This window comes from Blastocystis sp. subtype 4 (genome assembly GCF_000743755.1).
Source record: "Blastocystis sp. subtype 4 strain WR1 chromosome Unknown seqid_0097, whole genome shotgun sequence".
In the NCBI taxonomy this organism is placed as follows: Eukaryota; class Bigyra; order Opalinata; family Blastocystidae; genus Blastocystis; species Blastocystis sp. subtype 4.
Window position 1 is genome coordinate 19,682 of NW_014569450.1, and position 13,528 is coordinate 33,209.

General features: G+C 40.3%; 9 protein-coding genes across 9 annotated transcripts; 7 read left to right on the forward strand and 2 right to left on the reverse strand.

The window, feature by feature from the left end:
- Positions 1 to 647: 647 nt before the first annotated feature.
- On the forward strand, positions 648 to 3,067 carry JH06_2723 (protein kinase; the record flags this gene model as incomplete). The annotated part of the gene is made up of 6 exons (XM_014672350.1): positions 648 to 731; positions 761 to 849; positions 880 to 924; positions 955 to 1,264; positions 1,307 to 1,892; positions 1,923 to 3,067. 6 exons carry the CDS (start codon positions 648 to 650, stop codon positions 3,065 to 3,067), a joined length of 2,259 nt encoding a protein of 752 aa, XP_014527836.1.
- A 140-nt stretch (positions 3,068 to 3,207) lies between these two features.
- JH06_2724 (hypothetical protein) lies at positions 3,208 to 3,841 on the forward strand (the record flags this gene model as incomplete). Its single annotated transcript, XM_014672351.1, has 2 exons — positions 3,208 to 3,240; positions 3,278 to 3,841. 2 exons carry the CDS (start codon positions 3,208 to 3,210, stop codon positions 3,839 to 3,841), a joined length of 597 nt encoding a protein of 198 aa, XP_014527837.1.
- Positions 3,842 to 3,985: 144 nt separating this feature from the next.
- On the forward strand, positions 3,986 to 4,829 carry JH06_2725 (serine/threonine protein kinase; the record flags this gene model as incomplete). Its single annotated transcript, XM_014672352.1, has 5 exons — positions 3,986 to 4,052; positions 4,083 to 4,315; positions 4,345 to 4,485; positions 4,514 to 4,707; positions 4,736 to 4,829. The coding sequence occupies 5 exons, from the start codon at positions 3,986 to 3,988 to the stop codon at positions 4,827 to 4,829; spliced, it is 729 nt and encodes a 242-aa protein (XP_014527838.1).
- Positions 4,830 to 5,273: 444 nt separating this feature from the next.
- Positions 5,274 to 6,851, forward strand: JH06_2726 (hypothetical protein; the record flags this gene model as incomplete). Its single annotated transcript, XM_014672353.1, has 7 exons — positions 5,274 to 5,331; positions 5,359 to 5,435; positions 5,469 to 5,609; positions 5,641 to 5,877; positions 5,908 to 5,999; positions 6,029 to 6,531; positions 6,562 to 6,851. 7 exons carry the CDS (start codon positions 5,274 to 5,276, stop codon positions 6,849 to 6,851), a joined length of 1,398 nt encoding a protein of 465 aa, XP_014527839.1.
- Positions 6,852 to 7,064: 213 nt separating this feature from the next.
- Positions 7,065 to 8,366, forward strand: JH06_2727 (hypothetical protein; the record flags this gene model as incomplete). Its single annotated transcript, XM_014672354.1, has 8 exons — positions 7,065 to 7,105; positions 7,136 to 7,268; positions 7,300 to 7,410; positions 7,441 to 7,497; positions 7,528 to 7,584; positions 7,614 to 7,721; positions 7,752 to 8,157; positions 8,188 to 8,366. The coding sequence occupies 8 exons, from the start codon at positions 7,065 to 7,067 to the stop codon at positions 8,364 to 8,366; spliced, it is 1,092 nt and encodes a 363-aa protein (XP_014527840.1).
- Positions 8,367 to 8,491: 125 nt separating this feature from the next.
- Positions 8,492 to 9,546, forward strand: JH06_2728 (phosphatase 4 regulatory subunit 1; the record flags this gene model as incomplete). Its single annotated transcript, XM_014672355.1, is given in 7 exon segments — positions 8,492 to 8,512; positions 8,524 to 8,559; positions 8,579 to 8,706; positions 8,738 to 8,891; positions 8,922 to 9,017; positions 9,049 to 9,141; positions 9,172 to 9,546. The coding sequence occupies 7 exon segments, from the start codon at positions 8,492 to 8,494 to the stop codon at positions 9,544 to 9,546; spliced, it is 903 nt and encodes a 300-aa protein (XP_014527841.1).
- Positions 9,547 to 9,588: 42 nt separating this feature from the next.
- JH06_2729 (phosphatase 4 regulatory subunit 1) lies at positions 9,589 to 10,269 on the forward strand (the record flags this gene model as incomplete). Its single annotated transcript, XM_014672356.1, has 3 exons — positions 9,589 to 9,639; positions 9,668 to 10,048; positions 10,078 to 10,269. 3 exons carry the CDS (start codon positions 9,589 to 9,591, stop codon positions 10,267 to 10,269), a joined length of 624 nt encoding a protein of 207 aa, XP_014527842.1.
- Positions 10,270 to 10,857: 588 nt separating this feature from the next.
- On the reverse strand, positions 10,858 to 12,422 carry JH06_2730 (alanine aminotransferase 2; the record flags this gene model as incomplete). The annotated part of the gene is given in 5 exon segments (XM_014672357.1): positions 10,858 to 11,601; positions 11,632 to 12,156; positions 12,187 to 12,315; positions 12,346 to 12,380; positions 12,398 to 12,422. The coding sequence occupies 5 exon segments, from the start codon at positions 12,420 to 12,422 to the stop codon at positions 10,858 to 10,860; spliced, it is 1,458 nt and encodes a 485-aa protein (XP_014527843.1).
- Positions 12,423 to 12,792: 370 nt separating this feature from the next.
- On the reverse strand, positions 12,793 to 13,142 carry JH06_2731 (hypothetical protein; the record flags this gene model as incomplete). Its single annotated transcript, XM_014672358.1, has 3 exons — positions 12,793 to 12,874; positions 12,906 to 13,007; positions 13,036 to 13,142. The coding sequence occupies 3 exons, from the start codon at positions 13,140 to 13,142 to the stop codon at positions 12,793 to 12,795; spliced, it is 291 nt and encodes a 96-aa protein (XP_014527844.1).
- Positions 13,143 to 13,528: the final 386 nt, after the last annotated feature.

Here is a 13,528-nt window from a genome sequence, read left to right on the forward strand (position 1 = left end):
GCTCAGGTGAAGGGCGATTCAAAGGAGTTTCTTTCACCTAATTCTCCTCTTTTTCTGTCATATGTGCAGTTATTAGTTGATTATCAATGGATTAATAATTGAATGCTATTTCTTCATGTTTATAGTATGAGCGTGGTTCGATCATTTTTAATTGTTCTGCTCCTTACAGTGGTGTCATCTTATTCTTGTAGTCTTGATTCTTTTTGTATATGTCTAGTGGGTGATGACGCTGAAGAGATTGTGCTTCCCAAGAATATTCCTAGTAATGGAACCATTCCTGCAGCAGGAAAACTTACTTTTGTAACGCCTGGTCTTACCGATTGGCGCTATGTTATTTGGGGTGTAAAACTTGACGTGTAATATGTAAGATGTCTGATGTAATATTTAGGACAGGAAAGCAGATGGGAGAAAAGGTTGGTTCGGTCAAGATTTCCTGTGATTCTGTTATTGAATTGTTGTGGTACATATCATAGATCATATATAGCGATGTAAAGAATGGTATTCCTGTTACCCGTTATAACTTGATGACTCCCTGTAGCAAGAATACAACTATTGAGATTACAAACATGGATTCTGAAAGCAAATACTGGGTGATTGTTGCTGATGTCGATTGTATCTTCATTATCAAAGTATAACTGATAGCAACGATGTATGCTCTTACTGATAATATTCCCAAATCCACTGTTGTTCCTGGTGACTCTGAGTATGAGTTTGTATCCTTCAAAGGTTACGTAGGAATAGTTCTTCGGTTTTATTGTAGATTGGCAAAGATGAACCTGGTTCTGGAGCTGTTGATGTTGTGAACATTACTGTGACCTACGATGCTTTTGCCTCTACCAAGATTCGAGCGTATGCTTGATTATGGAATCTCATATTCAGATTTGTTGCGAAGGGTCAGCGTCCTGATGACAAGAACCCGTTGAAGTAGAAAGAGTAGTGAAGAATAATGATTAGACTTGAAGGAGGAGATGGATTCCTCTATGCTTCGTTGCATCGTGGTATGGATCTGTTCTGTAATGATTGCAATTTGTATGTGGGCGTGATGGTGGAGAAGCCAATGAAGGACATTGTGCACTTCTCAGTTAATTTCCTCGTTGACCGTGACATCGTATATCTTCAGAACAATGAGGCTATAGAAGCAGTAGTGGAGCCTGATTCTCATGGTCAACACTTTATCATTGATCTTCGTAACCTGGAGTATGATTCTGATTTGTACATTGGCATTCAGAAGCTCAATGAATTTGATACCACTCTGACATTGGATGTTAGTCTAACTGTTGGTATATCCTCTTCATTTCATTTCTAGTCTTTTGATGATGGTGAATGGGATACTGTGAAGTCTGTTGATCTTCAAGGAGCAGGCCTGCGCGAATGGGGTATTCATCGTACAGAGGACTGTTTCCGTGTGGGTGGAGTTTATTACATTCGAGTAACAAGCCAACCGTACGTCTCAGTCCCATGTAAGTTCTCAATTGTCTATCGAATCACGCGAGTTCCTGCAAACTATCTTTATCTTGGCAAGACACATCGTTCGATTAGTAAGAATACTGGTGTTGGTATTTCATACTATCGAATCAACATTCCAAAGGAGTCATTTGTTGATGTTCAATCTGTGAAAGTCACAATGACCAATATTAGTTATACGTACAATCCTGGACCAGTATACTGTCTTGGCTTCGATGTATATCTTGGTAAGCAAGCATCTCAGGCTCTGATTAACAATCCTAAGGATCCTTCCACTTATACATTCACTCAGTATATGGCTTATAAGACTAGTGAGAGTTTTGTGCTTACAGAGAATGAGGAAGGATGGTGTACAGATTGTACCTTCGGATTCTCGATTCGTACTACAAATGAAACTCAGTGGACAGTTACTGCTGAATTAGGGTTTGGTATGAGTAATTGTATTCAATGATTTGTAGTTCCTTTCATGATACGTCCTAATGAGCCGAAGAAGGGTAGTTTGAAGGCATTCACAGGAGGTATAGAAACCTATTTCTATCTCCATTTGAGTGAGTATCGTGCTGTTGAAATTGCTGTACAGCGAGAGAAGGAAAAGGATCCCAATGTGGTGTTGTATGTTTCTACCAGTCCTCATGCTTCCATTACCAATCACTTCTGGACTGATTCAACACAAGCAGATAGTCGTGCTGAGATTGAGTTGACACAGGATCATCCTGCTTATTGTACTGACTGTTATTATTACATTGGTATCTATTACATGGATGAGGTGCAGGAGAGTGATGATACTGAAATCACTGTATCTGTGAATTGTCCTGATAATGTATGTCGTGTGTGCGATAAAGAGGGATTGGATCCGGCCACAGATTGTATGGAATGTCTACCAGGCTTCTATGGTGAGAATTGTCAGATGTGTCCTCCTTGTAATCATGGTACTTGTGTTGATGGTAAGCGTGGTACTGGACAGTGCTTATGTGATGAGGGATGGGGTCCTGAGGGTCAGTGTAATGAATGTACAGAGAATCACTATGGTCTCCAATGTCTTGAATGTGAGTCATGCAATGATCACGGAGTATGTGATGCTGGTCTTAAGGGTACTGGTGAGTGTAAATGTGAGACCAATTTCGATCCTCGTACTCGTTGTGAGAATTGTGCTCGAGGTTATTTCGGTATTACTTGTGAAGGAGAGTGCATGAAGACAGAGAATGGAGTATGCGATAATCATGGCCGTTGTGATGATATGATGATGGGAGATGGTCGTTGTCATTGTGATGAAGGTCGTGTTGGATTGAAGTGTGATACGGAGTATGATAAGGATGCTTGTAATCCTCATTGTGCCAAGGATCGTGGTGCCTGCGATGAAGAGAAGGGTCTTTGTGTATGTTATGATGGATTTACTGGAAAGGACTGTTCGAAGGGAGCATCTAACATTTGGATTACTATCTCCATATCTCTGATGCTTGTGATTATTGTTATTGTGCTGGTCGTTGTGGTTATGAAGGTATGTAAGATGGACAAGGTGAAGCAACGTAAGACACCCAAGAAGAGCAGCCAGAAAGAAGCGTTGTTAAGTAAACCTGATGACATCTACTCTGGAGTACATTAAGAATCAAATTGTTTCTTTTCAAATCCGAGGAATTCGGTCTTTTTTTTGTTGCTAATACATTCGAAACTCCCAGATTTGTTGGATTTCGTACTACACCGTCGAATCTCCTTTGCCTAACCCTCGGCGAGACCATGGAAGAGATGTATGAGATGTTTATGCGAAAAGGAGTAATTGTGTAGAGTATGGAAAACAACGATACGAGATCAAGAGGCTGAGATCAGGGCTGAGACGAAGGCCTCAATGCGCAAGGATCAGGCCGTCAAGCTCATTCATGTTCATTTCGACAAATATGTTGTTTCGTATGTTGTTAAAATCGTTAATAAGGCATTGCGAAGTCGAGAAGCAAATAATTTCAATTCGGTGATGTTGGGGAAGCAGGACAGTGGTATAACCTTTTTGGTTAATGAAATTTTCATCCGATCTCAGTTTTCTCACCCAGGGCTGTGTAGTCTTTTTGCAGTTCGCGATGCTGATCAATTCACCTTCCTCTGTAGCTTTATCGAGAATTGTTCATATTTAGTCGAGGAACTCTGTGATCTTGGCGCAGTGATGGAGTCTGAAGAGGAGTCATTCCGCAGGGATGCTAAATCCAGTCCTCTGGTTTCCATTGTTGAAAAGTCAGGTCACAATGATGTGAAATTGTTTAGTCACGGTGCTGCAACAACAATTACTACCAATCCGACTGTATTCAGCGAAGCTGAAGCATGTTATGTTATGTGGCATCTTTTCTGCACGATTCGTGATCGTATAAGTGATACAACTCCTTTATCGTAGTTCATAACAGCCAAATATGCCATCTCGACATTCGGCCTGATAATATATTCTTGACCTCTTCAGGGTACTTGGAAAGAGTGTGCACTCATTTCTAGAGAAGTGAAGCTCGGAGGATTATCTTTCATCACCAACTTCAGTCATGACATGTTCGGCGGTCTTCGAACGAATTTCCCAACTCGCAAAGACTTTTTGCCTCCAGAGTATTGGCAGGGTTTGGATCTGAAGGAGTGATAATCAGTAGGAGGGAGAATCTCTTCCTATGCTGTGGATATTTGGTCAGCCATTGTTACATTATACATTTTAGTAATGGGAGTGAATCCATTTTCGATTCACCGTCTTGACGATCACATGGAGACAATGAGTCATTATCACACTCTCCCCAATATGACTGGATTATCTGATGAATTGACTCAGTTGTTGTCATCATGTATGAATCCTCGTCTTACACAACGATTAACGATCAATCAGATTCTTGTAGTTGTTCTGGGTGATTGTTACAGTAGAGTTCATCGTGGTTTGAGAAGTATGGATATAATATCAACAAGATCCAAACACGGAATAGTGTTTCATTGGACGAACTACAGGATACATCAGAAATGTCCATTCCAGCCAAATGGACAGAAGATAGTATGATTCCACTGAGTGTAGGTCTAGGAAATTCTTGTGATATAGAATGAAATTGATAGTTGCTTCTGTAAGATTATGGATGTGATGTATGGAGGAGTGGATTTTGAGGATTCTGTTACTTTTCAGCCGACTAGTGTGCTAAATAACGGGTTTGTTTCCGTTCCCTCCCAAGAGGCAATTCGTCTATTATCAAGGAAGAATCCCCGTGATTCAGAAGTTCAACCAGTTGAATGTTCTGTGTGAATATTGAGAGGAGATAATGAATAGTTGCCAAAACAAGGGGTTCTTCAATTCCGAGAAAGTGGATCTTGTTGGTGTTGTTGGTCTAACAAGGAAGTATATGTGGAGAGAGGAAAGATAATCCTTGGAGGACTGAGGAATCGGGTAGGAGAGCTTTGCATTGTCAAGAATAGAATTCGCGAACTTTCTCTGTCCTTGATATCAGGAATATTGTCTTCACCCAAGATCCGTGCATATTTGAGGTGGGTGATTTGGGCAGACTTGAGATGTAGATACAATGGAATGATGGAAGTCTCTTTACGTTTAAGGCTGAAACGAAAGATGAGGCACAAAACTGGTACCAAGCGATTCATCTGTCTATCCGACTTTACTGAAGAATGTTTACTCTTTTCTGATCTGTTTGTTTGTTATTACCGCGGGGATCTGCAGATATACATTGGAATCGACTCGATTCTGCTTGTATCAGGTAGAGAGTCTTCGTTTGTTGCTTTTCAACATGGTTATACTCACCTATGGGTAGATGTCGCTGCAACAGAGTCTGAATAGCATTGGATATACTCTTTCTATGTCATCTGGTGCATGGACGGATAAATTGGATGCTATCCGTAAATTGGATGTATCTGTGTTGATTTCCCGATTTCAAGTGTAGTCGATCCTTCGAACCGAAGGTCCGCGTATGACAGGGAATGAAATTGACGTTAATATAAAAATGGGACTCTGTAGCGCTGTAATTAGGTTGATAACAGTTATCATCGCGTAGACGAATGAAAATCGAAGTCAGGTCGTATCAGAGGCATGTAAAGCGATTGAAACGATGTGTATGGTGCTTGGACAAAAGATAGAGTCAATTGCTGGAGACATTTTTCTCTCTATCTTTGAAAAGGCTGCAGCAGGCAACCAGGTAACTGGCTTTTCTAGAGTGTAACGATTAGGTTATTTCATCCACCATTGCAAAGTGTTGTCTGACAATTGTAACACTTGTGTATATGGACCGTGTTGTTTTACAGATGGACCGTTTTTTAAATAGTCGAAGGTTGTTTCGCTCCGCTGGGATGATCTGTAGTGATAAGGTGCAAATTTCAGCAGCAAACTGTATTAGCGTGATGGTTGATACATGGCCGGAACAAATCATAAAGAAGCATGCAAAGACCTTCCAAAATCTGATCGAAGTATCTATTATTATTATTATTCACTTCTAGTTGGGTATTAAGGCTCCTCGAAGTGAAGTTCGTTCTGTAATGCGCGAAGTTTCTGCTGTTTTTGTGCAGAAGTATCCTTTTCTGCAGGAGGAGTACAAATCTGTGGTTTTCTTCATATTAGTGTTCGAAGTACCTCTTCTACAGCCCGTCGAACATACATGTCAACATCTTCGATGACGAGTCCCGCAAAGAATACAAACACAGCTATTAAGCATGCATCCGCAGTGAAGCCTTTTACAGCTCAATCTCGTATTTATTGTACTCCAAAGAGTCTTGAAGTTGCCATGAAGAAAACAGGCATAGAACCGCGGAACATCAGTAGTAGTACCCAAGCTACACCAATTGCTAACAGGACTCCAGGGCGTGTCACCCCGCAGGGAAGTCGATATCAATCTCAGCCTGTGTCCTCTCGTCTGGGAGTCCGAAACTACACGGTGTCAACTACATCGAATCGTGCTATGGTATCACCGGTTCAACCTCGTAGACAAACAGGGTATCTCTCTTCCCAGTCGTCTGCTCGAAAGGAGAGGCCAGAGCGGTCAGCCTCGATGATACCAGATCGGAGTCATCCTATAGGGCCAGATCGAACTCTCACTTCAGTGCCTGTAGAGAGACAGCACTCCGGTAAGGATAGAGAAGCGAAGTGATCGATAGAATTACCAGCGAAACAGGGTGTTGCTACGGCAAGCCGTCTACCGAGTTCTGGAAATTATCATGCTCCTGTAGACAAGAAATTGGATATTGAAGAAGTGTTGAGGAAGTTGAGTGCGATGTCCATGGAAGAGTCAGAAAATTTGGTACAGAGAGTGGACATGATCAAAGGGGTACTTGAAGGGGGAACTGATGAGGAGAAAGCAGTAATATTGAACAAAGTGGTAGCGAATGTGGAAGAAACTGTAAATAGGCTTCAGAATACGATGGGTTTAGTGAAGCTGCTTTTGTAAAGGGTTGTTTGTTGATTAATAATGAGACGATACAAAGTGTATTAGAAGAAAAAAGTCCGAGCTGCAGGAATCGAACCAGCGACCCTTAGATTGCTGCGGAGCAGCCACTACAGTCTAACGCTCTACCAACTGAGCTAAGCTCGGTCCCCTTCAAAATAGGGCTATTTAAGATAAACATATGATAATGAGGAATACTTATTTCATTTAATTGACATGGAGGACAGTGTTCTCAACGATCTCGTCTCACTATTGAGGTAATTATTTTCTTTTCATGGAAATTCTAGTGATGCAAAACCAGAGGTGCGTCAAAGAGCTGCAGAGTATCTTTGTAGCTTGACTTCTACGAAAGAGGGATGTGAAATGATTGCAAACAAACGAGGACATATTGCTCTTACTAAGTTACTTGGGGACAGTATTGTTAGTACTCGTTCTGTTTTTAATTGTATAGGCAACAAGCAAATATGTGATTACAGCTCTTATTAATATGTGTGACGACACTTCAGTTCTAACAGACATGGCAAACAATGAACTTGTTAACAAACTAATGGAAAATTTAATGGTTGTTATTATGTTCAGTACTGAAGGATAGGAGGAAAACTATCCACTTGTTAATCTCAATTTGATGCTTTTAGCAAATGTTAGTACTGTATACACTTTCTAGATGACTGAATTCTAGAATGATATGGGTGCAGGAGCTATCCTACAACTTCGTGAGAATCAAGGAAAGTTGAAAGTACATTATTGTATGCAGTTCAAACTCAGGGCCTTCACTTGTGTCGTCTCGTACTATGGTTCCTCCGAACTCCCGTCGAGAGTGAAGAAGCTGATCCGTATCAGTATGTTGCCACGATCCTCAATAATGTGACTCGAGTATGGATACTTGACTGTAATGATTTGTAGTTATATGAAGGTCGTGATTTGGTGATGAACGAGAATCGAAAGCTCATTGCGAAGTTGATTCCGTATATCAATTCATCCAATCCAATTCGTCGTAAAGGAGTCATCAATATGATCCGGAACATTATGCTAGATGATTTCTACTGGGACAAGCTTGTTGACAACTGGGATGTTGATGGTTACTTGAGGGATATCGTATTTCGTGTCTGTGCGAATCTGAATGGTAATCACATCATTGAGAAGAAGGAAGTTGATCCGATGATTACAACGTTAAAGAAGGATCGAGAACGAGATGTTGAGATTATTCAAGTGTCCTTAGATCTACTGTTGATTATTACCAAGTATCAGGCAGGTCGTGAGTTATTACGAAAGAACAATATCTATTATGTTATTAGAGATATGCACATGGGTAATCATTTGAAAGAGATGTGAATTGTAGCTACAGAGAAGATTCTTCCTGAGAATGTTGTTGATGTGATTGGTGATCTTGTGACCCACCTAATGGCTGATGAGGAGCATCCAATGAAGAAGGAGGAACCTGTTGTCGAAGAGATTCATGAGGAAACGAAAGAATCCGATTCAGACAGTGGCTATGATGACCTCCCTGATTTAGAATGATCTCTTTAGTGTCTGTTTCTTGAAGCAACTTGAATTCGTTTGGGTGATTACTAGGGATAACCGTGATATCCAACAATCACGGTTTTCATCCTTTCTCTTCTGATTTGAAATGGAACAAATCGGAGATGTTAGAGTCTTATATCTTTGTAATAGATAGTATTCAGAAGAGTTTGAAGCAGTAACAAGTGAAGTTGTATTAGATGGTATTCTAGGACGGATGGAATAAATCGGTAGTTGGAGAGGAACCAGACAATCCTTTGAATGAGTTTGCAACAGACTTGACACTCAGTGAAGTAGAGAGGATACGGAAATATGCATTCAGTTCGATTCTAGTACAAAAGTATATTCCTTTTCTTGTTTGATTCCGATAGATATGTATTTATCAAGGAGATTCAGCGATGTTGTGAAAACGGGGATTTTGATGGAGTCTACAAGGTTATTATACCAATTGTGGGTAAATTAGCAAGTGACCGCGACAATTCCATTCGGGCCACTCTCCTTGATCAATTTGAGTATATTGCAAGAGTATATGAATTATTGTAAGATGATTTGTAGTTGTGTTTTAAACATGAGTATCAGGTGGGAGTTGACGTGATGAACACAGTAATCTTTCCAATTTTGGAAAACACTCTGTTGGATGGATCTGAAGATGTATGCAGTTAGGTAGTGGAGTGATCAGTAGGTTCAAAAAGCTTCAATTCGTGCTTTTGTCAAAACTTGTAGTAATTTCATTCGTCAAGATCAGGGTGTTTATTCCTATTTGTTCATTCTCAAGGTAGATATCCTTCTTTCAATTGACCCTTAGTTTGCTCAGGATACATTACGAGAGAAACGAATCATTGCATGCAAGTTGTTTCATGATGCTGCTTGTATTCTCGGATCGGAAGTATTGAGCCAATTCGGTGTATCTGAATTGCTTCTCTTGGCCCAAGATCCATATACACAAGTACGAAAACATGCTATTCTAGCACTTGGACCTGTAGCAGGACAATTGGACCCAACTATCGTAGAAACGGGAATCTACAATTGTCTTTTGAACAATACCCAAAGCTCTTCCTGGATTGTTCGTCGTGCTTGTGCTATAGCAATTCCTGAGGTATTCAGTAGTATCCGTTCCCACAAGCATTTCCTGTCAATCACAAAGACTGTTGGAGAGTTATTTCGTGATGAGTATACATAACGTAAGTATTTCACCAGTAGCAGTCGATGGGTGAAAGAAGCCATGCTTCAGGGTCTGGGACATCTAATTGCCATTATTCCTGAGGATTTTAGTGTATATTTGTTTCTTCCATTATATCTAGATCAATGATGATTTGAAAACTCGGTACCATCAGTTGGGAAATGCTAAAGATGATCTTCCTTCCAATCTCTTCAGTCGTTGTTGTGCTTTCTTTTTCCCCGCGGTTCTTCGTTCCTTGTCAAAAACAAAAGGATTTTGGAATGATATGAACGATCTCTATAACCGTCTTGTGAAGCACAAGGACAATATAGTGCGTCGATCACTAGCATATTCACTTCATGAGGTCGCAGAGATCATCGGCCCCAGTAACACGGAAAAGTACTTACTGAAAGTGCAATCTTGTTTTCTGGTGGATACAGTCGATGTTCAAATGGGGGTGATCAAGAATCTGGCGAAATTCTGGAAAGTGCTGAGTCCAAAGTGTCGTGTCGTAGAAGCGAATGTACCACAAACTATAGATCTAAGATGTAGTCTCTAATGACCATAGTGAACCGTGTGGAAGATAATCGTTTTTGGAGACTTCGCTTTGAGATAAGCAAGCAATTGAATGATTTCACCGAACTATTTGAATCCAATACTGTCCTTGAAGCCGTAGCTCCTGTGTATATGAAGCTGTTAGAGGATCCGATGGAGATCATCCGAGAAGAGACGTTGGAATCATAAAAATGAATGAGACTTAGTGCTAAAGCGACATATCGAGTATTAAATAAGTCGATAGAAGTGAATCCCAAGAAAGGTGTATACTATCTATTTAAAATCATTTCATTTGTAAAATCTACAAAATATCAAATCAGAGAAGTATTCTTAGTGAAGGCATTAAATGTAGATCTTCATCCTGTGTGTTCCACAGTTTGTTCCATTATTAACTGCTAATTCATTCAAAACGATGATTCGACCTGTAATCTTAGTTCTTGCTCAAGATCGTGTTGCTTGTGTCCGTCAGGGGATTCTATTGCTCGTAGTAAACGAATCACGTAGGAATTGAGGTGAGGAATTATGAAAGAGAAGAAGATTCGACGTCTGTATGGCTTGAAACGCATAGTGTATCTATTAAGACATGATCCAGATAGAGAGATCCAATCGATTCTTCATTCTAGTCCACATACTAAAGATCTTGTTGACGAATTCATTCGAAATAATAGTGTTGAGAAGAGTTTTTTAGATGTTGAACCATCTTAGGATGTGTGTGTTACAAACAATCTTCAGCCATTCGATCTAGTGAGTTTGGTTTTACAAAGCATAGCATTACGATTACTTGTACTCGTTCATGAAGTGTTCCTGAAAAGCACCCATACGTGCAATGACTGAATCAATCTGATCTTCTGGAGGAAGGAATGTCGTACGAACATGATACGTTCCTTCTTCCTGATGGAATCCACTGCCAGGTACGGTTACAATACCCGTATTGTTCAACAACTCCTCACAATACAGATAGTCAGGTTCCACTCCACGCTTCTTTGCTTCCTCAACCGCCTTTTCAGGAAGCAAGACCTTAAAGAAAATATACATGGAACCATCCACAGGATTACATGAAATACCCGGCATAGAGCTCAAAGCATCACATAACTGAATAGCACGCTTCTTCAAGCTATTCAGGATAGCTTGACGTTCTGAAGCATACAATTCATATGAAGGCTCACCTGGTTTCGGAGGATTTACCATAATATCAACAGCCACTTGACCATCAATATTCGAGCACAGATTGATAGACCAAAGCTTAAATATCTGATCATACACCTCCTTATCAAAACCCATTAGTTGCATGTAACCACCACGACGACCACATTCACCAAAGAAGCCCTTACTAATACTATGGAAAGAGATAAGCTGTAGAGCAGCTGCCTCCTCTCCCATATCCAAAGCCACTTTACGGAATGATACAAACTTCGCAGTATCGACATAGATATTGTCTTGATACACTTCATCAGCCATCAGAACAATCTTATGTTTGATACAGAAACGAATACAATCTTGCATTTCCTTTTCATTTAGACACTACGAATGATAAAGCCAATAAATGACTACCATGCCAGTAGGATTACCAGGATTGATAATAACCATTCCCTTCAGCTTAATACCTTGATCTCTTGCTTCTTTTACTCGCTTTTCTAACTCCTCCATATTCAATCCCCATTTCTCTCTCTCATCCAAATAATATCCAACTAGCTTTGCATTGTACAACGTAATTGTTGCAGAGTAAAGAGGATACTGGGGAATAGGGGTCAAAAAGCCATCAGAGTGGGAAGAAGATAAAAGAAGCAATGCATTTTGCACAGATTGGGAGGCACCATTTGAAAGGAAAATGGTTGAAGCGTCGCATCTGTATCCATCACGACGCGTAATGAAGTCAGCTACATCCTGACAAATGAGTCCAATACCTTTGCTTGTGCTATATGCACCACTTCCACCAGGATTTGCTTCAACTAATCTGTGAGCACGTTCTATTACATCTGAAGGGAAAGTTCCTTCAGGAACGAGGTGCTCCAGTTCTGGATACGTGACAAGAGAAAGGACTTGGCGAACAAAGGTTAGGGGCTTCTGTCTGAGTTGCTACAGTTAATTCAGCGAAAATATTCATACCTGAGGATTTCCGATATTACAGTACACGAGGGAGTCAAACGGAAACTGTTTACCTTCCTTCATCTCCTTCTCGATCTCTTTTGCACGCACAACAATTTGACCACGTACGGCATATTGCGCCTGGATCAACTATATATCAGGATCTTTTCACATCCAAACCTGGGGATTAACGTCTTTTATTGTAACAGCTTGTTCTACTCATCATCCTAACGCTGACAGGGACTACCTGGAGCCATAATTAGTTTTATCAAAGAATAATTGAATGATGTAATCCTCTTTCCGTAAAGTGATTAAGATACTTGATTATTATCAAACAATGCACTTCTGTTCATGAGTGTAACAATAATGTGTATTCTCCCGATCCATAACCCATCCATTCCTAAAACAGCTTGAGTCGAATTTGATCTATTTTCAGGGACACTTTGACACTCCATTGACAGAATGTGATTGATGTGATAACCTTCAAATTGTATGCGCTAGTATCAGGCTAAGCAAGAAGGTCAAAACTCAAGGTTAGATAGAAACAAACGATATCAAATAGGTCACAGACAGCCTTTTGTATAACCACCAAGATATATCCTTTCGCATTCAACGAACCCACTATGTTTAGAAGAGTTTGTGAAGCAGATGAAGAACAACAACACCAGCAACGAAAATAACACTCGTCATGAGCACAGCATAAGGAGTCCTAATCATTACTAATCCATCCATATGAATACAGTTCAATTCCAGTCACAGTCGACTTTCCAAAAGAACCAGCACTGGAGGTATTCTTAGGCTTCGAAACGGTCTTTGTAATTGCAGTGGCCATTTTAAAGTTGCTTACTACGAATGTTAATAATGATTGACAAAGCAGTCATGAAATGCAATGCGGAAAATAGGGACTTCTTTTGGAATACAGACGAAATAGCCAAGTCCCATGGAGATTGTGTGTAATTGATTCCAGAAATCCGCATAATGATACTTACATGTGTATCTGTCTTGAAATAAAAGAGAAAACAAAGAATCAAAGGGAACTCCCCCAGATTCACAATCTCTGTAATTAGTTTCTGCTTAAGAATCAATGGCCCTTCTCGTTTATTGCAATCTCTTTGTCTTGCCGTATATTTGTGCTCTACTATGGTAGGTAAAATGAAAAGCTAGCTGAGAGATATCTCCACTTTCCTTCTTAGTGTAATTTGCGGTAGCTGTTAACCAGTCGTTCTACCGTCTCTGTTCTTTATTTTGGTTTTATATTCTAATTTCTCTGTAGACTCGCGGCCCTAAGAAGCATTTGAAGCGTTTGAATGCCCCTAAGCACTGGATGCTTAACAAGATGGGAGGTGTGTGGGCTCCTCATCCC